This window comes from Hemicordylus capensis, chromosome 2 (genome assembly GCF_027244095.1).
Source record: "Hemicordylus capensis ecotype Gifberg chromosome 2, rHemCap1.1.pri, whole genome shotgun sequence".
NCBI classification, from domain to species: domain Eukaryota; kingdom Metazoa; phylum Chordata; class Lepidosauria; order Squamata; family Cordylidae; genus Hemicordylus; species Hemicordylus capensis.
Window position 1 is genome coordinate 163,842,839 of NC_069658.1, and position 22,881 is coordinate 163,865,719.

Consider the following 22,881-nt stretch of genomic DNA (forward strand, 5'->3'; position numbering starts at 1 on the left):
AACAAATAAAAAGGTCTTTAGTTGTTTTTTAAAAGCAGCCCTGGCTGTCAGAGATGGATAACCACTCCTCAGCCTCCATCACAATTTTTAGAGAACAAGTTAAAAATATGGCACTCCACCCAGGCTTTTATATGAGAGTACAGTTTTTACTGCTGATGCTTTGCATTTTGTGTGTTACTGTTTTATATAGGTTTTTAAACTTTTACATAGAGAGATATTATTTTTATATTTAATATTTGTACTTTTGATTTGCATTTTAATTTACATTGTTTTAATTATATTTTAAACCACTTTGGGATTATTTTAATGAAAAGCAGCATAGAAATGGAATGAAGGAAGGAAGGAAGGAAGGAAGGCCGTCCGGCTTTGGGTTTTTCCACCCATCTGGAAGCACTTCTGATATCTTTATCGTAACTTCTCAGGACCACATGCATAATTGCTCTGCAAAACAATCTCTTTCCATGGCAGTTCTATGTTTGCAGTAAACAGTCATCTCAACTGTTTCACCAACATAAACCAGCTTAGGTGGATATACAATGACATATCATTGCCTTGTTGCCATAAACAGTTGCCACCATTTTATTGGCAAGCCACGGCTCCTCTGAGTGGCAAATGGGTTGCCCCACAAGCAAGGGAAGAAATAGGCTACTGTGGACAAAAGAGCCAGGTGACTCACCTCTCAGATAAAGTCATTTAGACTTTTCCAGTTATCTATCATATTTCATGGGTGAGCCAAACACACACTAGTGAACAAATCAATTTTTTCTCCAGACCTCACTTCAAGCATAACTAACATCCTAAAACACTGGGATCAATTTCCCTCCAAGTCTAACTTTTGCAACAATACATTCAGGCACTCACATTATTGACTGGTGAAAGACGGAGATGTCGAAGTTTATATTCTAGAGCATCATGTTCTCCAGCATTCTCCACTATGTATGGCCTATACTCTTTGCTGCTTCCCACTTCTGGCCAGTAGGGGACACATTTGTTCTGTTAGGAAGCAGGAAAAAGATGATGGGTGTGAAGGAGAAAAGCAGGCGCCATCTTTGCCTAAAGCAAAACTTGAAGCAAATGTGCAGGTTTCTCTTATGCGTAACATCTGATTATTTTTAATTATGAAGACATTTTTACCACACCTTTCAAGTCATTAGGCCTCAGAAAGTGGCTTATGAAATTCAAGAAATGCAATTTAAAACACAATTTCAGAACAATTTTTTTTTAATCTGATGATGGAACACCAGAAGAATTTCAGTGAGTGTCAAACTAGACATTACATGCAAGCCCAGGCATTACATGCCAGCCCACTTCTTCATGGCAAAGTAGCGTAGAATGGGGGGCAATTTGGAATAGAGAAGCAGCGGAGAGGCAGAGAGGGAGTGCTTAACCCCCCCTTCCCCACTGAAAATCACTCCCAGACCATTTCTGGAACTCCAGATGTGTGCTTGTGAGGTAAACATGTATCATAGTTCCTACCAGTAGGAAACGTAGTTGATGGTGGTCAATTTTCAGCAGAAAAATGGTGGGCAGGGATGTACATGCAGCTTCTGATGGCAAGGCTGCTGCATGCCTATTAAGGAGTGCATAAATGCAGTTGCAGTGATACTCCCCGGGAAAGTTGGGAGTACCATCACAGCTGTATTTATGCACTCCTTATAGGCATGCAACAGTCCCACCACTGGAAGCAGCGTAAGTGTGCTTTACAGGAAGAGGAGAGTTAGTCTGGTGGTAACAAGCATGACTTGTCCCCTTAGCTAAGCAGGGTCTGCCCTGGTTGCATTTGAATGGGAGACTAGATGTGCGAGCACTGTAAGATATTCCCCTCAGGGGATGGAGCCACTCTGGGAAGAACGTTCCAAGTTCCCTCCCTGGCATCTCCAATATAGGGCTGAGAGAGATTCCTGCCTGCAAACTTGGAGAAGCCGCTGCCAATCTGTGAAGACAATACTGAGCTAGATAGACCAACGTTCTGACTCAGTATATGGCAGCTTCCTATGTTCCTATGTACAGCAGGGATTCTCAACATTGGGTCCCCAGATGTTATTGGACTTCAACTCCGATAATCCCCAACCAAAGGCCATTGGTGCTGGGGATTATGGGAGTCAAAGTCCAACAACATCTGGGGACCCAACACTGAGAATCCCTTCTTTACAGTGCCGCAGAAGCAGCAATGGCACCTCTCACTTGGATTGGTGGCTCACTATGCAATGGGGGGGCACGGTTGGAAAGTAATAGCTTCCCCCGACACCCCCGGCACCTCCTTACCCTTCCTTTCTCCACCTCCCGGGTGGTCATCACAATGATGCGTGAATTTTCTTGCCACACCATCTGCCAGAAATCATTGATGGTGGCTTCCAAGCAACCTTGGCTGGCAATGTAGGTTTTACAGCACTCCTCAGGGCTGAACAGCTCATTCTGTAAGGAAACAGAGAGTCAAAATAGAAAGGCTGGGTACCGAGACCATCCCTTTCTACCCCCAGACATGGGAAGCGATTCACTCCTCACCTTGATGTAGTTGGCATTGATATAGTCCGACCCAGCAACATTCACATCTCTGTCTTGGAGGATGACGCGGGAGTGATCAACTAGAACAGCAGACAGGATTAATATGACACTGAACAGGGGGCTTTTGCAACTTACTTCCCTGCACCTGCGAGCATTTTTTTAAAAAAAACAACAGATGAGCATTCAAAAATATGATACTCCAGCTGCAATCTGAAGTTGTACAGTTCATGCTCTCGCCTCAGGACTCTCTACCACCGGGATGCTCATCTCTGGCTCTCTTGCAGATGTTGGCCTACAACTCCCATCATCCCTCACTATTGGCCACTGTGGCTGGGGATGCTGGAAGCTGGAGTCCAAAAACCGCTGGAGGGCCAAAGTTGAGCAGCTCTGCTCTACCACCTCATTCTGCCACCCGTGTAGGCTCAGCTTCTGACAAGAGAGGGAGAGTTGCAGACTCACATGGCAAAATGTTCTTGTAGCGGTTCTTGCCCTTGTTCTCTGGTCTTTGGCCCTCATGTCGATTGTACAAGTTCTTAGTCTCTTGTTTCTGTAGGCTCTGAAAGAGAAAGTGGTACGGAGGGAGGGAGGATGGGCATTTAATAATGACAAGCCCGACCAGCAGCTGGAGGAGAGGAGTGTAGACACATCACACAGAGAGACACAGCAAACCATGCAGATCTGAAACTATGAATTCATGGATCTATCATGTAGGTGCTATACTATTAGTGCTTGAGTGTGGATTGGGGCCCTTGAGCAGGGCAACATCCCTCAGAATCAAGAGTCATCCAATAAGGGGCATTTCCAGCATAAGAAAACTCACCCTGCTTGAGATACCCATCAAGCATGGACGATATAGGTAGGTAGGTAGATAGGTAAGTAGGTAGGTAGGTAGGTAGACAGACAGACAGGAACTTAGGCAGCTGCCATATACTGAGTCAGACCATAGGTCTATCTAGCTCAGTATTGTCTTCACAGACTGGCAGTGGCTTCTCCAAGGTTGCAGGCAGGAATCTCTCTCAGCCCTATCTTGGAGATGCTGCCAGGGAGGGAACTTGGAACCTAGATGCTCTTCCCAGAGCAGCTCCATCCCCTGAGGGGAATATCTTACAGTGCTCACACTTCTAGACTCCCTTTTGTATGCAACCAGGGTGGACCCTGCTTAGCTTAAGGGGACAAGTCATGCTTGCTACCACAAGACCAGCTCTCTTCCCTAATAGATATATATAGACTTCATAGATAGATAAGATAGATAAGATATATAGATAGAAAACATAATAAGCTAGAATGAATGTGAGAAGGGCGTGCCTACTCCCAGTGGGTTTTAGGTTAGGAGCAGTTCTTGAGCCATGAGGTGGGATCCAGACCTGAAACATGTCACAAGGGAGAGCAAACTCCAGTCTCCGCATCCACTTACATCAAACTCCTCCCAGAAACCACCTTTGGCTGCCTCTTCCACTTGGCTCCTCTTGTTGAGCTCTTGCACCCTGTCCTCAATGTTGGCTGCATTCACTCGGGTGGCATTGAAAGGCTAAAGAAAGACAAAAAACAGTGTGTGAGACAAGTAAAGTATTTCCTCAAGCCAGGAGTAAACAGCAAGGCCAGAGAGCAGAGGCCCTTCAGCATTTTGCAACCTTGCCTTGAAAAACACTGCAGAAGCACACAGTAGAAAGGAATCTGTCCCTCTCAACACAGAGCACACATTTCACACACAGTCCAAAGATGGCCAAAAGAGAATCACTGACTCAGAATCTACTGCCAGCCACAGTGCCTGCACTGCAGTAACCTCATTGGCACAAGTTGCTCTCCCACGCACAATTATGACTCCTTACATTACTTCCTAGGAACACAGGAATTGCTGTACACCCAGTCAGACCTTTGGTCCATCTAGCTCAGTATTGTCAACACAGACTGGCAGCGGCTTCTCCACGGCTGCAGACAGGAGTCTCTCTCAACCCTATCTTGGAGATGCCAGGGAGGGAACTTGGAACCTAGATACTCTTCCCAGAGAGGCCCCATCCCCTAAGGGGAATATTTTACAGTGCTCACGCATGTCGTCTCCTATTCAAATACAACCAGGGAGGACCCTGCTTAGCAAAGGGAGCAATTCATGCTTGCTACCACAAGACCAGCTCTCCTCCCATTCCTAGCACAGCAACAGCTGCCACAGCAGCATCCTGGGCTGCTTCAATATCCATGTCCACCATTTAAAGCAGGTCTGCACAACTTCTGCCCTTCTGCAGATGTTGGACTACAACTCTCATAATCCCTGACTTCTGGTCACTGTGGCTGGGGATGATGGAAGTTGTAGTCCTAAAACAGCTGGGGGACTGAAGTTGTGCCACCCCCGACTTCGAGCCTGCCTACATGTTACACTCATTGCATGAAAAGCAGCCTGTTCAGGGTTCTGAGGATTCCTCTAGAAACAGGCAGAGAAAGCTGGAGGGGATCGCCGAGTTGGCCGGCACTCTTCTCCCTGCATTGTTTATCTCGAATTATCTCTGTAACAGAGAAACAGGGAAAGGAGAAGAACCCTGCATTTAATATCTGATTATCTTTCTCTCCTTAGCAGATCATACATGGCAAGATCCTCCTACTTGCAGCACTCCCTGTGTACCATCAAATGGGGAGAAATGGAAGAAGTGGAAGAAGCTATTCCTGTGTCCATCTTGGGCTTGAGGGTGAAGAAGTTCATTGACACCCAACCCTTCCCCATCCTGCTCCACCCTATGACCTCTGCTCTGCCTCATCAGCTTCTCTCTCTCTCTCCAATATAGCGTGGCAAGATTCCTGCTTCTCATGAGACATTAGGGATGTGCACAAAACAGATTTTGCATTTTGTTTGGAGCTTGAAACACAATGCAGATGGCGGAAATGTTTCGTCGAAACAACAGGCGAACTGGCTGTTTTGACGGAATAAAACTCAGAAGGTTTCGAGTATTTAGGCCATAGGGAACAATAGGGGAACTCAAAACACCCCATTGTTCCCCATGGGTACATAAGAACATAAGAACAGCCCTGCTGGATCGGGCCCAAGGCCCATCTAGTCCAGCATCCTGTTTCACACAGTGACCCACCAGCTCCTAGGGATACCAATGTGGGTTGTGTGGTAGGGCATGATGGGTGCTACAACCAACCCACAAAAGAAACAGACAAGCGGGCAATTTTAAACACATTTTTAACCTTTCCCCCAAACCCCCATAGTATCCTATGGATACAGTAAAAATATCGGTTAAAATATGGCGGTGGAAATACAAAATGGTGTGCATAGCCACTTTCAGCAGTTCTAGCCATTTCTCCCCACCCCCACTCGCAGCCACAATAACTGTTCTCTGCTCTTTTCTCTCTCTTTTTGGTTTGGCAGGGTGGTCTTCTGTAACTCTGTTATTGCAAAAGGAAGAAAGCAAGTCAAGAAATCCTTTTGAAGGAGCACTGTTGCACAACACACACAGCCTTCAATACACTGAGTCCTGCCATCCGCCACCACCTGTGTGCCAAATTTCAGAGCTCTCTACCTAGCTGTTTCCTCGTTCTGAATCTTTCCCCCTCTTTTCCCCATAGAGTTGGGGAGGTTGGAATGTAGCACTCCATGACAGTAGCTGAAGCACTGAGTTGATCTTATGTGCTGGTGCTCTTGCGCAAGAGCACCCATAAAGTGGGATGCCATACAGCCTGAGTCTTTTCTTCTGCCAGCCCCGTGTGGAAGTGAAAGCAAGGTTTCCACACATGCTCTAGAAAATAACATCACAGGAGGCAGCAGAAGTGGACACTATGGTTCATGGCTACCACGAGGCCCTCCCTTGCTTCTACTCATGAGAACTGATAGTTTGAGTTGATGCTGAATAGTCAATCCTTTCTTGGAACGTGACTGGCTGAGTGCAGCAATGGGATGTAGGTGGATTTGTGAGGCTGTGCGCTGTGCTACAGCCCTCTAGAGCCCTTCACAGGCAACAAGATAGAAACAAAAAACTAACTAAGCCCTGTTGTTTGTTCGGGCATCTGAATGTGCCTGATGCAGGTGGTCTTGTACAAGACTACCAAAAATAACAAAAAAGCATTTCACAGAATGCCTGAGAACTTGAGAACCACCCTGAGAACTACTCTCTCCCCCTCAGTAAGTTTATGAAAATTGTTTTGGATTAATCACTGCACTCAGTGACTGTGGACGAGTTCGACTGATCTCTCCTGCAAATATCCTTATCCTGCATAAGCACACCGAGATGTAGAAAAAAATAGGAAACACAATTTGAAAACAGGCACCACAGGTACACCTTGCCTACCCGTGTGCAAGATGAATGCAACAACAACAAGCAGATGGCGAGGCATTCCTGCCTCCTCTTGAAGCCTATTGACCAGAAATGGGCAGGATGCATCAGGGGAAAGCCTGCTGTGTGAACAAACTAACGTTTGAAAAAAAAAGTTAGGAACCATAATTAACCGTAATAACCGCAATGTGAATGGCCCTAGTTTACTCTGATTTATGCTTATTCAGACTTATTGACACTTATATGTGCTTTACATATGTTCTTCCTAACTCATCCTAATTTATATGACTTTATACCATAGTAACAGACTAGAAAGCCTTCAGGGGAACCTTCAGAATTCTCAGCAGGCAGAGCTTGGCTTACATGAGGGAACTTTTGAAGAGATGGATGTGATATATAGATACTTAATCATAGCAGCTGAATACTTACTTGAAAAATATTGTCTATGCGGTGTGCTTTTTTGATAATGATATTTGCTTTGCTATGTTAAATTCAAATATGTATTCTTCTTTGCATTCTTCCTTCCATTGTTTTTGTTGGTAACTTACATTTTCATTCAGGAAAGTTTTTGAAAGGTATTGCAGACATCTGAGCCGAGCTGAATTTTAAATTTGGTGTTCTATGACTGCTGGTTTTAAATTTTGTTTGGGTTTTGAATTGTGTTTTTTTTTAATTAAAAAAAACCCCATCTAAATGTTCTCTCCCTTTCTCCTGTTTAAATTCTGTTCTTTCAGGTATTTTAGAGAGAAGCAGCTAGTGAACCTTATAAATAAATAAATGGGATGAGCAAGCACATGCAAACCAGACTTCAGTGGGTGCACCTGCATTTACCTGTCTCAAATACACATATGATCCAGATGCCTCCTCAATTCCTGTCTTCTTAAAATGCTCCACCAGGTCAGTCAAGTTGCAAAACATTTCTGCTCCCCCAATTGTGTACTTCCCCTTCTGAAAGAAATAAAGGAAGGTGCTTATCCATGTCCCTTATATATGTGACACTCATATATTAATTTTGCTGAGCACTGCTTTGGAAGGCTATTACCAAGACATTTTAGTGGCAAATGACACTCTCCTACACACACATATGAGTTATTACGTGGCACAATCTGCCAGAAAACTCTCCTGGGCATTTTCCAGATCACACGCTACAACAGTGGCATTACAGTCCACTAAGTGTGCTTCCATACTGCCTGGGTTTCTACATCGCAGTCCCTGCGCTGTCAGCAAGGTGCCGTCCACATTTCCAATGCCTTCTTTTGGATTTTAGCCTTGCGTTTTAGTCCTACAACATTGAATGTGCAAGAGAGAAAGCGAGAGAGAGAGAGCTGTATTTTCCCGTTGTAGGAGGGTTGCGTAAGCTATTTACGTTTTCAAAACGATCCTGCCAAGCTGAAGCATTTTACTGCTGAACAGCGTGTCATCTGGAAAACACCCTGCACAAGTCTAAATGGAATTGCTTCCTTTCCCTTCATTTCAATGGGGCTTACAGAGGAGAACTTTCTGGAAGATTGTGCCCATCAGGCTGATCTTAATGGCATCCAAAATCTATCACTTGTGATACCTCATGGTAAGGCCACCTCTGGTTACTACACTGAAGTACCAAGATATAAACCGAAGGTGCACTTGGCCTGCCTTATCTGCATCCGACACATTCATCTGTACTGGATACACAAACGTCCCTACTAACAGAGGCAAAGAGACATCTTTTAAAATGGCGGCTCTCTTATATTTAGCAGGGCTAGACTGCTCCCAGCAGAGTGTCCCTCCCATGGGCTATCGCTGGTGTCTCGTTGTTATCGCTGGGCAGGGGCTTTTCTCATCTCTTTTGCTATGTAACCATTTTGAGAACTTGTTTGCTGAAAAGGGGTATACAAAAGATGTTTATTATTATTATTATTATTATTATTATTATTATTATTAATAAAATAGCAATAACAGTGTTTCACAACTAACTACTAAGAAATTGGGTGTCTGGTCAAACCAGACTGCTAACACAGATCACTGGCTGACATCCAAACTAATGTTGCATGTGTGGAAAAACCTCCAGGTCTTATTTTCAGAAGGCACTGTGAGCAAGGCGAGATTGGCAGAATTGCCCAATCTCGCAATTGGAGAGGAGAGCTGGTCTTGTGGTAGCAAGTATGACTTGTCCCCATAGCTAAGCAGGGTCCATCACTTTCAACAGAGTGATGAAATGTGCAGAAGTACTGAGAGCCATCTAAATTTCCCTTTAGGTGAGGCTCATTGAATGACAGGAGAGGAGAGCTGGTCTTGTGGTAGCAAGCATGACTTGTCCCCTTAGCTATGCAGGGTCCACCCTGGTTGCATATGCATGGGAGACTTGATGTGTGAGCACTGCAAGATATTCCCCTCAGGGGATGGGGCCACTCTGGGAAGAGCAGAAGGTTTCAAGTACCCTCCCTGGCTTCTCCAAGATAGGGCTGAGAGAGATTCCTGCCTGCAACCTTGGAGAAGCTGCTGCCAATCTGTGAAGACAATACTGAGCTAGATAGACCAATGGTCTGACTCAGTATATGGCAGTTTCCTTTGTTCCTATGTCCCTCCCTGTTGCACACATGGAATGTTTTTCCACATGTGTAACAATAGCACGGGTGTCATCCACTAGACAGAGGGAGGATGCAGTTTCTTGAGGCACTATCTCTTGCTATGTGCTCTTATTTTATTTCATTCTCATATCTTTGATGACTCACTTCATCAGCTGAACCCTCAAAGGTCTTCAGGGACTTATGGCAGTCATTTTAGTTGCTGTGTATTACTGTCTCTTTGCAGTTCAACTCTGCACAACATCCAGACAGTGTTCCCTCTAACCAGGAATCCCAAATGTTGTTGACTACAACTCCCATAATTCCCAGGCAAAGGCCACTGAAGCTGGGGATGCCGAGAGATTTATTTATTTATTTATTTATTTATTTATTTGATTTATATACTGCCCTTCCAAAATGGCTCAGGGCGGTTTACAATTAAAACAAGCCACTAAAACAATAAAGAGCTAAGAATAAATTAAAAACAGTATAACAGCAATTAACAATTTAAAAACATTTTAAAACAACAATTAAACAATTACAGTGATTAAAAGCCCCAAAATCGCATTAGAATATTAAAACAGATTTTAAAACCCTGGAAAGCCAGGCCAAACAAATACATTTTAAGGGCTCTCCTGAAGGCTAATAGAGAATTCAAATTGCGGATTTCCGCAGGGAGCACATTCCACAGCCCCGGAGCAGCTATAGAGAAGCTCCGAGTCGCCACCAGACGAGCTGGTGGTAACTGGAGACCAACCTCCTCAGATGACCTTAATGTGCGGTAGGGATCACGCAGAAGAAGGCGCTCTCTAAGGTAACTCGGGCCTAAGCCGTTCAGGGCTTTAAAGGTAATCACCAGCACTTTGTATTTTGCCCGGAAACATATCGGCAGCCAGTGTAGCTGTTTCAAAACAGGCATCATATGGTCTCTCCGGGTTGCCCCAGAGACCAATCTGGCTGCCGCATTCTGAACTAATTGAAGTTTCCAGACTACGTACAAAGGCAGCCCCACATAGAGCGCATTGCAATAGTCAAGCCGGGAGGTTACCAGCTGGTGCACCACTGTTTTGAGGTCATCCTTCTCAAGGAATGGGCGCAGCTGTCGAATCAGCCGAAGCTGATAGAAAGCACTCCTGGCCATGGCCTCCACCTGAGAAACCAGGGTGAGGCCTGGGTCCAGGAGTACTCCCAAGCTGCGCATCTGCTCCTTCTGGAGGAGTGTAACCCCATCCAGCACAGGAAGATCTAACTCACTCCTCAGATTCTGAGCCCCCACAATGAGCACCTCCGTCTTGCTTGGATTTAGCTTCAATTTGTTATCCCTCATCAAGCCCATTACTGCCTGTAGGCAGGCATTTAGAGAATGAGTGCCATTTCCTGAAGATGAAAAGGAGAAGTAGATTTGGGTGTCATCAGCATACTGATAACACCCAGCACCAAATCTCCTGATGACCTCACCCAGCGGTTTCATGTAGATGTTAAAAAGCATTGGTGACAGAATGGAGCCCTGAGGGACTCCATATAACAGCTCCTGCTTTGAGGAGCAACTGTCACCAAGCTCCACCATCTGGGATCTACCCGAGAGATAGGAATGGAACCACTGAAGAGCAGTGTTCCCTATTCCCAACTCCCCTAGGCGACCCAGAAGGATACCTTGGTCGATGGTATCAAAAGCCACCGAGAGATCCAAGAGGACCAACAGAGTCACACTCCCTCTGTCGATTCCCCGGTAAAGGTCATCCATCAGGCCGACCAAGGCTGTCTCAACCCCATAGCCCATTCTAAAGCCAGTTTGAAATGGGTCTAGATAATCAGTTTCCTCCAAAACCGCCTGGAGCTGGTTAGCCATCACCCTCTCGATTACCTTGCCCAGCCAGGGGAGATTGGAGATTGGCCTATAACTATCCATCGCTGAGGGATCCAGGGAAGGCTTCTTAAGAAGCAGTGTAACTACTGCCTCCTTCCAACAGGGAGGCACCCTTCCCTCCCTCAGCGATGCATTTATGATATTAACTAGGCCATCTCCAGCAATCTCTCCGCTAGATCGTAGTCAACAACATCCGGAATTCCCTGTTAAGGGAATGCTGCATCCAGATTATCTGTAGGTGCTTAAACAGAATTGCTGCTAAATACTGCAAAAACCCAGACTTTTAGCTAGATTTGAGGATCTACCTCACATGGTCATTTCAGATCAGACCATGCAGAATCTGTGCACAGTTCTAAATTAATCCAAATCTGCAGCATTTTTAGTAATTTAATTTATTTATAGTATATAATGCCCTTTGGCAGGGGGAACCCAGTTGGTTTACTACAAGTCAAACAACTGAAGAACTAGAGCTAAAAAGAAGAGCTGCAACAGCAAATCATCCAAAGAAAAGACCAATATGTGGACTTCCAAAAGCTTGACAGAACAGTTAACTTTTTATTTGTCTTCAGAAGGGGACAAGAGGTTATGCTAGTCAAGCCTCATAAAAGGAGGAATTCCATAACCAAGGAACCCCTGCAGAAAGGAACCTGCTTCTAATAGAAGACACTAAAAATGGGGGGGACAAGCTTGTAGGTCCCTAATTGGGCTTGCTTACAGCCCTACAGGCCTCTAGGCCTGCTGTGCCTCTTCTAGTTCAGCTACTCTCTCTTAATGCACGCTACTTATGTGTAGTTCACAAGGGAAGGGAAGCTGGTTTCAAACAGGCCTTGAACCATTCTGGGATGGCAGGACACCATTTTTATTTATTTCATCAAATATATACCACCCAAACTTGCGTCTCTGGGTGGTTAACATAAAATAATTAAAACATATGACAGTTAAAACAAATCAACCGTTGAAAAGCAACCATAAAATTAAAACAGACAATTTTAAAAAGCTGAGAAAACTTGGGCGAAAAGATGGGTTTTCAGGTGTTTCTTAAAAATTGCCAGAGATGGGGGAAATCGTATCTCAGCAGGGAGCACATTCCACAATCTCTATTGGGACAGCAACCGAGAAGGCCCATCTCTGTGTAGCCACCAAACGAGTTGGTGGTAACTGGAGACGGACCTCCTCAGATGACCTCAGTGGACATGGGTTCGTAGTGAAGAAGACACTCTCTTAAATACCCAGGGCCTAAGCCGTTTAGGACTTTGTAAGTTATAACTAGCACTTTGTATTTTGTCCAGAAACCTATTGGCACCATGGGTAGCACAACTCCCAGTACCCAGCTCTCTGTGCACACATGGAAATGTCCAAAGCCTTCACACACCCTGTGACTCTCATGTGCAAATCAGATCATTCCTTCATGCTGTTCCAACATTAATTAATTTAATGTAATTAATTTCTGGAGGAGGAGGAGGAGGAGGAGGAGGAGGCGGCAATGAGTGGGGCCTTTCTTGTGCTAGGATAAGTGCAAGCATCAGAGGTACTCCCTTGGATGCTCCCATAGTGATGAGGCATCAGGGTAACAAGAGTTACCAACCCTGGACATCAATATGTACAGTGAGAGTGTGCAAGGTCTCTGTGAAGCCTGCACCCACCAAATGTGAATCTTGTTGCCTGCTTCCAGTAAGCAGTGCCAAGTAGGGAAAGGTGGCAGGAAAAGTGCATTTAACACTGGGAAGGGCATGGACTTCAAAGAAGCTCCAGGTCAGGGGTGTAGCAAGGTCGGAATGGGCCCTGGGACAAAATGTGAAGATAGGTCCCTGGGCTCCCCATCACCTTCTTCTTCCGAAAGGTGCAAGGGGGAGAGCAAAATGCAAGCTGTCATCCAGCCAGTGGGGCCCCCTCCCTCAGGGGCCCAGGGGTACTTGTCAAGTCCCCCTCACTTAATCAGTTGTAGCTACCTCTGCTCTAGATCCTGGTATGTGGCTCTTGAGGTTATTATATAGACTGTGAGCTCCTAGAACCTAAGTTGTCTCTCTGAAAGGCCATATGCAAATGAAGGACTAAATAAAAATCTACAATTAACCCAGGGGCGGGGACTTTTTCTGGACTAGTTATGAATTGGATTGTAGGGAGTTTACTCATCTTCAGGTTTAAGACGTGGTAACTTACAAGTTGGATTACCAAATCTCAAAATCTGACCTGAAGGTTTAGGGTTTTAGCTTCCTTCTCAGGGCCTCCAGGGGAAGATCTCAAACTCCTTCAAGAGGGGCAGGCTATTTTCTGCTTGGCTTGAGTGATGTTGCAATTTGTTCTAGCTCTCCTCCATGTCCATCAGGCTCCAGTTGAGAATCCAAGCACGGCCACACACTTCCCCTGACCAGTCAGGTGTTACCTTTTATCCTCAGCAAGCACATTTGGTTTTGCCCCAGTCCTACCAGCATCCATTCCCTCATCTGCCAGGAAACACCTTTTATGCTCCCTCTCCACGATCTGACAATTCTAATTTCAACATCATCTCCCATGGTTCAGGAACTGAGGGTCACTTTCTGGACCCTTGTTATTTTCTTATCAAAATGCAAAAATGTATTGTTCTCAGGTTATCTGCTTCAGCCGTTATCATTGCCCAAGTCTCAGGCGTTCTGTTCCCTTCCTGGCCATATTTGCAATCCTTCCTTAAGCTTCTGACTCCACTTCCCTCTCACTGCTGTAGAGACTGCTGAAGCAATCCCTACAGTGGACCCTTATGGACAGATATAAACGCCAATATGGTGTAATGGCTAGAGTGGTGAACTTTGATTGGGGAGATGTGGGTTCAGAACCCTACACACACACTCACAATGTTGACCTTGGACCTGTCATTCATTCCCTCGGTACTTGGCTGTCGTGAAGATAAAATTAGAGGGGGGAGGTAACCACAAACACCACTCTGAGCAGGGCAGGATATATGTGTCATACATAAAATAATGATAATGTATACGGAGAACCAAAAGGATTCTTGATGGTTTCTTAATCCAAAACCATAATAGAGAGAGAGGTACCAGCTGAGGGGACTTGGCACTCGGCATCCTATCCCACCTCCACCCTCACCGCCAGCCTCTTACCTGACACATGACCTTGACGTGAGTGACTCTGAGTCGTTCTTTGGGAGTGCTGGTGGCTCCTGTTGGGGTGGCATCAGCCCCAGACTTGGGTTGGTCAGTCAGAACAGACAGCACGAAATCACCTGGCTTGCTGAGGCTCTCACGTACCAAGAAGGTCCATGGAGCAACCTTGGCTTGGAGTAAAGTCTCAGCTGCTGGACCAGAAAGATGCCCATGATACCACCTGGGGAGAAGGAAGAGGTCAGAGAAGGAAAGAGAAGATGCAGGCTTTTGCATTGGGCGGGGGGGTGGGGTTTACAGTGGTTTACAGTGGTTGAAGCATGATTGGAGCAATGAAAACCATGTGGGGAATGGTTCCAATAAAGAAAGGAAGCAGAGTAGGGAGCTAAGTTCCATAAAACATATACTCAGAGCCACTAATATATGAGACTGAAGTCCTGATCAACAAGCCAGGAAAGCAAAAACGATGAATCCAGATATACATAATTTGAGCAGTGGGAAGCACACTCACTCACGTGGAAGCACACTCACCAGATATACAGTGTTTTCTTAGGGATCAAGCTCAGGGAAAACCTATTTGTCCTTTTTGCAGATGAAGACTGCTGAGCACAGCACACATACAAATTCAACTTCTTTATACCAAGTCAGACCATTGGTCCATCGAGTCCAGTGCTGTCTATTCTGACTGGCAGTAGCTCTTCAGAATCTCATGGCCTTTCCCAGGCATGTTATCCAAAGGCTTTTTAACTGGAGATGCCAGGAACAGAACCTGGGATCTTTGGCATGCAAGGAATGTGCTCTACTAGTGAGACATGGGTCGTTCCCCTAGGAGCTGATTGGCTGGCTCTCTTTGACATCACAAGATCATTTCACCTCTTTCTCTGCAGCAGGGTTTTTTTAAAAAACACTTTTAAGAAGCTGTGCTTTTTGAAGAAGAAAAAAGGTGGGGAGCAGTGGCTTCTCCAAGGTTGCAGGCAGGAATCTCTCTCAGCCCATACCGCCAAGTACTACCACTTAATGTGGCTAAGCCATGGCTCCTAGAGGACGAGCAAGAGTGTCCTAAAATCACCTGCAAACAGAAAGCTAGTGAGCTAGGTAAAACATTCAGGGAAACCCACTCACATTTCTTAAAAGAGTGTGTGGTAGCCAAAAGAGTGTGGCAGGGAGTAAGCAAGCTGTTAGAGTGGCCTGATTTGGAAAAACAGACTTGGGAAGAACTAACCTCGGGTTTGAGCGATAGAACCTCTTTTTGAGGTCCCAGAAAGAAACCCTTAAGGAAACGGGATGGACGGGTGCCCTCATACTAGAGAATTGGAATGTTCCCCTTCTCGTAATCAGGTTAGTAAACCTATATGTCATTTATGCAGTGCTCCTGCATAGGAATAGGGAGGGAAGACGCGACCAAGAGGTTCACGCAGATGAGACAGTAAATCTCTTCTGGAAAAGTTTGTATGGTTATGTGCAAAAAGACATGAGTATCTCTTCTAAACAGCAATGGGACAAATTGTAGAAATGGGTGTCGGACGTAACCCCCCCCCCCCGATTACCTGATGTGCCTTGAAATCCCCCACCCCCGAGTTACAGTACTACCTGCATATACTTCATAACCATGTGAGTTTCCAAATCCTTGTGTTTAAATCTTTGTAGATATATCATGTACAAACAACCACTTTGTATATAATTGTGCTTTGGCAACGTACTGTATGCTTTGGCAGTTTGTTGGTTCAATAAAAAAATCTTGTCCTATTTTTTTAAAAAAAATAATCTTGTCCTATCTTGGAGAAGCCAGGGTGGGAACATGAAACCTTCTGCTCTTCCCAGAGCAGCCCGATGGGGAATATCTTACAGTGCTCACACTTCTAGTCTGCCATTCATATGCAACCAGGGCAGACTAAGGAGAAAAGTCATGCTTGCTACCACAAGACCAGCTCTCCTCTCCTGTCATTCAATGAGCCTCGCCTAAAGGGAAATTCAGATGGCTCTCAGTACTTCTGCACATTTCATCACTCTGTTGAATGCTCGACCCATAAACACTGCCCCCTGAAAAGATTAAACATCCTTGCTACTTCTCCTCTCCAAATTCACACCTCCTCAAACCTCTTGGTTTGGGGGTGTTTTTTTTTTAAGGCAAATGGCAATCTTACACCTGATGTACATCACGTGCACTTAGCCTCAGCACACGCAGTGAAGTGAACAGCCAACTAGATGGAAATCTGGGCAGAAAAAATGAACACTGGACAACATGCCAGCAGTAAAACACATTCACTTCAAGGAGTGGCATTTCAGTTATAAGTAATCGGTTGAATAGAAAGGGGGCTTGCAGCAGAAAAGATCAACATTTTTTTCCATCAGAAATCTGTTAAAGGCTTAATCTTGGTTATATTTTAAGACTGTTTGTTGTGGTTGGTTTTTTAATACTTCCGAATAATATAGTATGGTTATTAGCACTTGTCATCACCCCCCCCCCTCTCTCTCTCTCTCTCTGTCAATCAGTGGGATTTTGTACCTTTGGCATGCATATTTAGTGCACAGGCTTGCTGAAATGTAGCCACTCAGGATATAGAAGCAGGCCCTCTCAGAGGCCCAGGCAGGCCCAAGCCACTTCCAGGTTTCAAGGCCCCTAGCTATAATAAAAATAATGTCCAAAAATTTCAAACATGTGTCCTCATGAAACTCACTGTACAAGCCTGTCCTCAGAAATTTTCCTCCTTGAATCTGGGCCTAAAGCCTATGAGGTCTTTTCTGGCTGGCATCTTGAGTTCGGGAGCCATTTTATGGCTCATTTGTGTCAAAACCTAAAACCCCTGCTATTTTAAGCCAAATTTGGGGGATGTTTGCAGTTATTGGGGGCATCCTTGGATTCCTGATGGCCCACGGAGCATGGTAGGGCACTTTATTTGGCCCATTCTTGTGTTTCGAGGGTGATTTTGGGGTGGTTTTTTAGTTTGGGAACCTAACCCCCCACATTCTCCTAGACTCAATGACTCATCCACTGTTTCGTTACCCGCGGTAATCTGTAGGAACGGAACCCCCACAGATAATGAGGTACTCCCAGGGGTGTAGCTATAATTGAGCAGATGGGTTCAAAGAACCCGGGCCCCCCAGCTCCAGAAGGCCCCCCAGCTCCACCCCTCCCTATTTTCTTCATTATCTCCCTCACTCTGAGGGGCCGTTGGGGAGAGGGGCGAACACCAGCCCCCTCTCCCCTAGCTATGCCCTGGCTACTCCTGTATATGAAAATAATAATGAGGAAGCCTGACACATAAATAATTCCTTACTCAACTAGACATGAAACTGTAAAGACACTTGTATTCTATCTAGTTATCTTTTGTATTTTGTTGTTTGGATGTTTGTCCTACGAGGGATCCTGTAGGGAGTGTGGGGTTGGAGTCAGAAAGGAAAAGGGAGGAAATGGAGAAAATGGAGTTGTTGCTGAATTAGTTAGAACTGCATACGTTTTCTTTATGAGGGTAAAGGAGAAAATGGAGTTGTTGCTGACTAAATCTTTAGTTAAAACTACATAAGTTTTCTTTGTGTGTATGAGGGAAGCAGCTGTAAAGCAACACGAATATGTAACCATTCTCTACCTTTCAACACATACTAGATCTAGCATCAGCAGTAGTATATGATCAGCTGATCTGAGAGGACACGTCCTTCATAGTCTAATATTGTGCCATCAGAACCGATATATTTTATTAATGTTTATGAACATTTAAAATTCTTTAATATGACAAAATCTATCTCACTTAACAAAAAAAACCTGTCTTTTACTAAATCACATCTCTTATTTGCTTAAATATTCAGCTCTAAGCTGGTACTACACTGGGCAGCAGTTGATGTGAACATGGTTCGTCCCTGGATCCGCCTCTTAGTCGATCAAACAGACTCAGTGGGAATCATTTAGAGGCTTTTATTGCTACTGCAGTTTAGCAATAGGTAATCAGAGGGCTTTACGCTCTCAAACCGATTACAGTTTGGTTATAGGTGCATCTTACATTTATACAAACAATCTGAATGATCCTGACACCCTAGACACAGTATACGTGACAATAAAATGGTGGTCTAAGTATCTAGTACACATGCGAATGATTCATTGTTCATTGGTGATTACTCCTTATTTGCTTAAATCCTGTTTTCTTAACTGTCAGCAAAGAACAGTGAGAACCTTGTGAGAACCAAGTTTCATAGACACAATTTAGTGGAGAGAGATAATGACGTTGATCATGAGAGGCAGTGATGTTCCTGAGCTGGGCTGGGGTTACTTTAAGTTAGAATGTGGTATTCTGGGCAAACATGGAGTTTCTTTGGTTTTCTGAACACATCAGATAAAGGAAGATACTGAAAGGCATCATCTCATACTGCGCGGGAGGAGGCCATGGTAAACCCCTTCTGTATTCTACCAAAGAAAACCACAGGGCTCTGTGGGCGCCAGGAGTCAAAATCAACGTGACAGGACACTTTACCTTTAAGCTAAGAGTATGTGTTACATTTTTGTCCAATAGGGAGGCTCTTAAAAGCAAGTTCTGAAACTTATCAAATGCCAAAAAATTAACAAGTGTTTAAATTTGAGGCCCACTTGAGCTTCAGGCCCAAGACAAATGGCCCTTCTGCCCTGCCCTTCACTGATTGGCCCTGGGTAGGAATAGCAAGCTGGCCAGAAATACAGGTGCTCCCATGAAGAATAAATCACATGGGGTCTGAGGCACAGAAAAAACAACTGACACCTCCTTAAATAGTATCCCTGATTCACTTCCCCTGTAGTCTACATGCCCCAAAGTCAGGTCACGTGCACATTTTTCACATATAATGACGACAACAAGATGGCAGGGATTATATATATAAACTTTTCAACAAAAAATTCTCAGAGCATTTCACATAGAACAAAAGATGAGAAAATTGCCCCCTGTTCCAAAAGGGCTCACAATCAAAACAGAAAACACAAAAGAGACAGACAAATATGTGCACATTTTTCACATATAACGACGACAACAAGATGGCAGGGATATATATATATATATATATATATATATATATATATATATATATATATATACACACACACACACACACACACACACACACACACACACTTTTCAACAAAAAGTTCTCAAAGCATTTCACATAAAACAAAAGATGAGAAAATTGCCCCCTGTTCCAAAAGGGCTCACAATCAAAACAGAAAACACAAAAGAGCCAGCCGCTGAAGCTGTGCTGAGCTCAGGAGAGAAAGTTTGCTCTCATCCTGCTAAACATAAGAGAGCCCCCACTTTTAAAAGGTACTTCTTTGCCCTGTTAGCAGCAGGGGATTGAACCTGCTACCTTCTGCACGCAAAGTATGTGCTCTACCACTAAGGTATGACCAAAGAAACATTGAAGAGGAATACCATGTTCACTGGGGGTTGCTGCTATGCTACCTTCAGGCTTCTACATGCTCAGGTGGACCAATGTAGGGTAGGGGGAGCCAACCCATTAAAAGCAAGTTGTGTGCATGCTGGCAGCACATGCAAGATGCAGCCTGAATCACAAGCCATTCCTCTCTGTAAAAGCCAGGTGACACGCTGCACCGAAGCAAATCCTGCCACCAGTAACCACTCGTGAACTTGTATGGCACATGTTTCCAAGCACATGCTTGACATGGCCACACATTACATGTTTCGGTGTATACAAGTGAACACAAGTAGACAGGACATGTCGTGAACATGTATATATGGTACACATCAAATGAGTGAAGTGGTCCCAATATGTTGTCTCAGCCATGACTACCCAGACTGTCAACACAACTAATGAAACCTCTGCTGTGACTGGTAATACATAGCTAATAATCATCTTAGCATTTCCGTGGTGCTCTCTGAGTGTTCAGAGACTTCATATATATGATCACAATATTACTTAAAGCCGTCCTGTAAGGCAGATTAGTATTATTGGCTAATATCCTAACTAATGACATGTGCATGCTTTGAGCCTCAGTGGGCACGCAGCGGAGCCGTCGTACAACTCCCACAATCTAGCACACTCATGACTGCATAGGAGCCCTGATACTGCTGAGCGCTAGCCACGCTCTGGAAGATCAGATAAATGTGGCTGAGCCTCAGGGATGTGTTTCCGATCTTACAGAATGCTTCCAGAGTTTAGCTGTCTTGCACAACAGCACCTGCACAAGAGGACTAGGGGAATTGTGCAAGGGCTACTGCTTGTTTTATAGGCTTGGAGCAAGCACACTTTGTTCGGTTGTCAGCCATGATCTCTGTGTTGCAGAAAGAAGGGGTGAAAGATAATGGCTTACTTAGGGCCACCTTGCGAGTTCATGACTGATATAGATTGGGGATGTGCGAGCCACCAGTTCGGCCAGTTTGGTTCAAATCTGGACTGGATTCGAAGTGACCCAGCCCAGTTTAGCTCCAGGTTCGGTCGAACTGGGTCCGGTCTGGCCACTGATCCAGGCTGAACCAGTTTGCGGGCTGGTTCAGGGGTATACTTGTAAAGGAGATTGTGAGTCCTCTGGGGACAGGGATCCATCTTATTTGTTTATTATTTCTCTGTATAAACCGCCATGAGCCATTTTTGGAAGAGCGGTATAGAAATCAAATAGATAGATAGATAGATAGATAGATAGATAGATAGATAGATAGATAGATAGATAGATAGGAATCCAGCAGGGATTCCCCTTTACAAGTAAAGAGGGCATTCCCTATCCTAAAGGGAGAGAAGGGTCCTCCGTACCCTAGCAGAGGCCAGTGGCGGAAACATCAGCGGTGGTGGAGGCTCCTCCAAGCCCCCCACCAGCCTCCTGAATGACAGACCAGGCTGGCTGTGGCCCACTTCGGGCCTCCGCGTGTGCAACACACATGGAGGCCCAAAGTGGGCTACAGCCAGCCCAGGCTGTCATTCAGGAGGCTGTCATGGGGCTTAGAGGAGCCCCCGCTGCTGCCTCCCCCCCCCCCCGCCGCTGATGTCTCCGCCACCAGCCTCTGCTAAGGTACAGAGTACCCTTTTCTTCCCCACCCCCGTCTTTAGGCTAGGGAATGCCCCCTTTACTTGTAAAGGAGAATCCTCACCAGATTCCCCTTTACAAGTATACCCCCAAACCCGCCTATGAACCAGTTCTTAGAACCAGGGCCATTCCGGATCGAACTTGGACTGGACAAACCAGGCCGGCTCGCACATCCATAACAGATTTGTAGCACAGTCTTTCCAGCTCACAGTTCACAGTTACTACCCGACACTTGTTCTTGACAGGTAGACTTTCAGTATCAGCTATTTTCCACATGTTGCGTTCTTAAGCATACTGAAGTGCAGTCTAGAGTCTTGAGTCCTGTCACTAACTAGCATTCCACTTCCAGAGTTCTTCATGTGAAAGTTAGAGATATTCACCTCCCTGGAATATCCTTCAAGGAGACTGGAGAAACATCTTGGGAAGTTTCTCCTCCTCCATTGTGGTTTCCTACCATCCCCCATTCACTATAGGAATTTATTTATTTTCTTTTTAATGTTTGAACAGCACAACACAGTGCACAGTTCAGATTGTTTTTAATCCAAAAATCAGTTGACAGTTCGAGGAGCGTATTATATTCAGCAGTAGCAATGGGATAGTGAAAAACAAGAACTGCAAGGCGGGGCAGAAAATGCACATTCTCCCAATATGCCAGGAAAAGTCTGCATCCATCTGGCTAACTGAGCTCACTCTGCCCTCATGCAAGTGACCCTGGCAGCCCAACAGACCAGTGGGGAGCAGCATTGGCTAAAGGACTCAACACAAAAGACTGGAGATAGCCGGGACTTCAGAACTGCTACCAATACACTGGCTCAATCAATCATCTTTCTTATAGTCACAGACCAGCATTAAATAGAGGGGGTATACAGAGTGGTTATACTGTGCAAAGTGTAATGCATACTGATGCACGGGAATTAGAGTTATCTAGATGGCCCTCTTGTATGTGGGGCCATGACCATAAGGTTTTGCACCTCAACCATTTTTTTCTCTGAACAATTGTTCTTCTTGATTTATTCTATAGAAGTTGCACTATTTTAAACAACTAATTTGTGTCAGATAAAAGGCAGAACTCATTTTGTGTCTGTCTTATTTGGTTTGACCAAAAGCCTAAAAAGATCCTTTTAAAGAAATCATTTAGTAGGAGAGCAAGCTTTAATTGATAGATTTAAAAAATTATTGATTCATTAGTGGAACTGCAAGTTAAAGGAACACTTGCTTTTTGAGGCTACGGTGTTTTGGTTTTAGTATGTTACTGTAACAAGAATTGAAAAATAAAATATTAAAGATATGTAAAATATCCATAGTGAGAGGTATTTGTAATTTGCACCCACAGTGAGGTACTTGTAATTTGCAAACATAAATGTGATTGATTAATTAATCAGTTAATAGGCAGATTATTAGTCAACTAAGATTTGATCAGTCAACAGGCTTAATTTGTTGCAGATATTCTCTCATAAAATTCTGACTTATTTTAAACTTTTGCGTGCGTCACTTGGAGTCTATGTTGGGTAATAGTGACTGGGGGATAAGGCTGTGCTGGCCCATGGGGTGGGGTCATTAAAACAATCTCGTTTAGATGTTTAGATGTTTGCAGTATGAGTTTACAATGATAATTACCCTG

The 22,881-nt window shown here is 44.7% G+C and overlaps 1 protein-coding gene across 2 annotated transcripts in view; it reads right to left on the reverse strand.

Annotated features, from left to right (window-relative positions):
• PTPN6 (protein tyrosine phosphatase non-receptor type 6) overlaps positions 1-22,881 on the reverse strand; it is a 45,391-nt gene that overhangs the window by 16,943 nt on the left and 5,567 nt on the right. For both annotated transcript variants that reach the window (XR_008315183.1, XM_053290801.1), the window contains exons 3-9: positions 14,270-14,492; positions 7,599-7,715; positions 3,920-4,033; positions 2,965-3,061; positions 2,506-2,585; positions 2,266-2,415; positions 862-993 (exon numbers count right to left, since the gene is read on the reverse strand). Coding sequence is in view for 1 of the 2 variants with exons in the window: in XM_053290801.1 (XP_053146776.1) it covers positions 862-993; positions 2,266-2,415; positions 2,506-2,585; positions 2,965-3,061; positions 3,920-4,033; positions 7,599-7,715; positions 14,270-14,492 (913 nt within the window). In the remaining variant the exon portion in view is untranslated. The remainder of the gene's footprint in view (positions 1-861; positions 994-2,265; positions 2,416-2,505; positions 2,586-2,964; positions 3,062-3,919; positions 4,034-7,598; positions 7,716-14,269; positions 14,493-22,881) is intronic.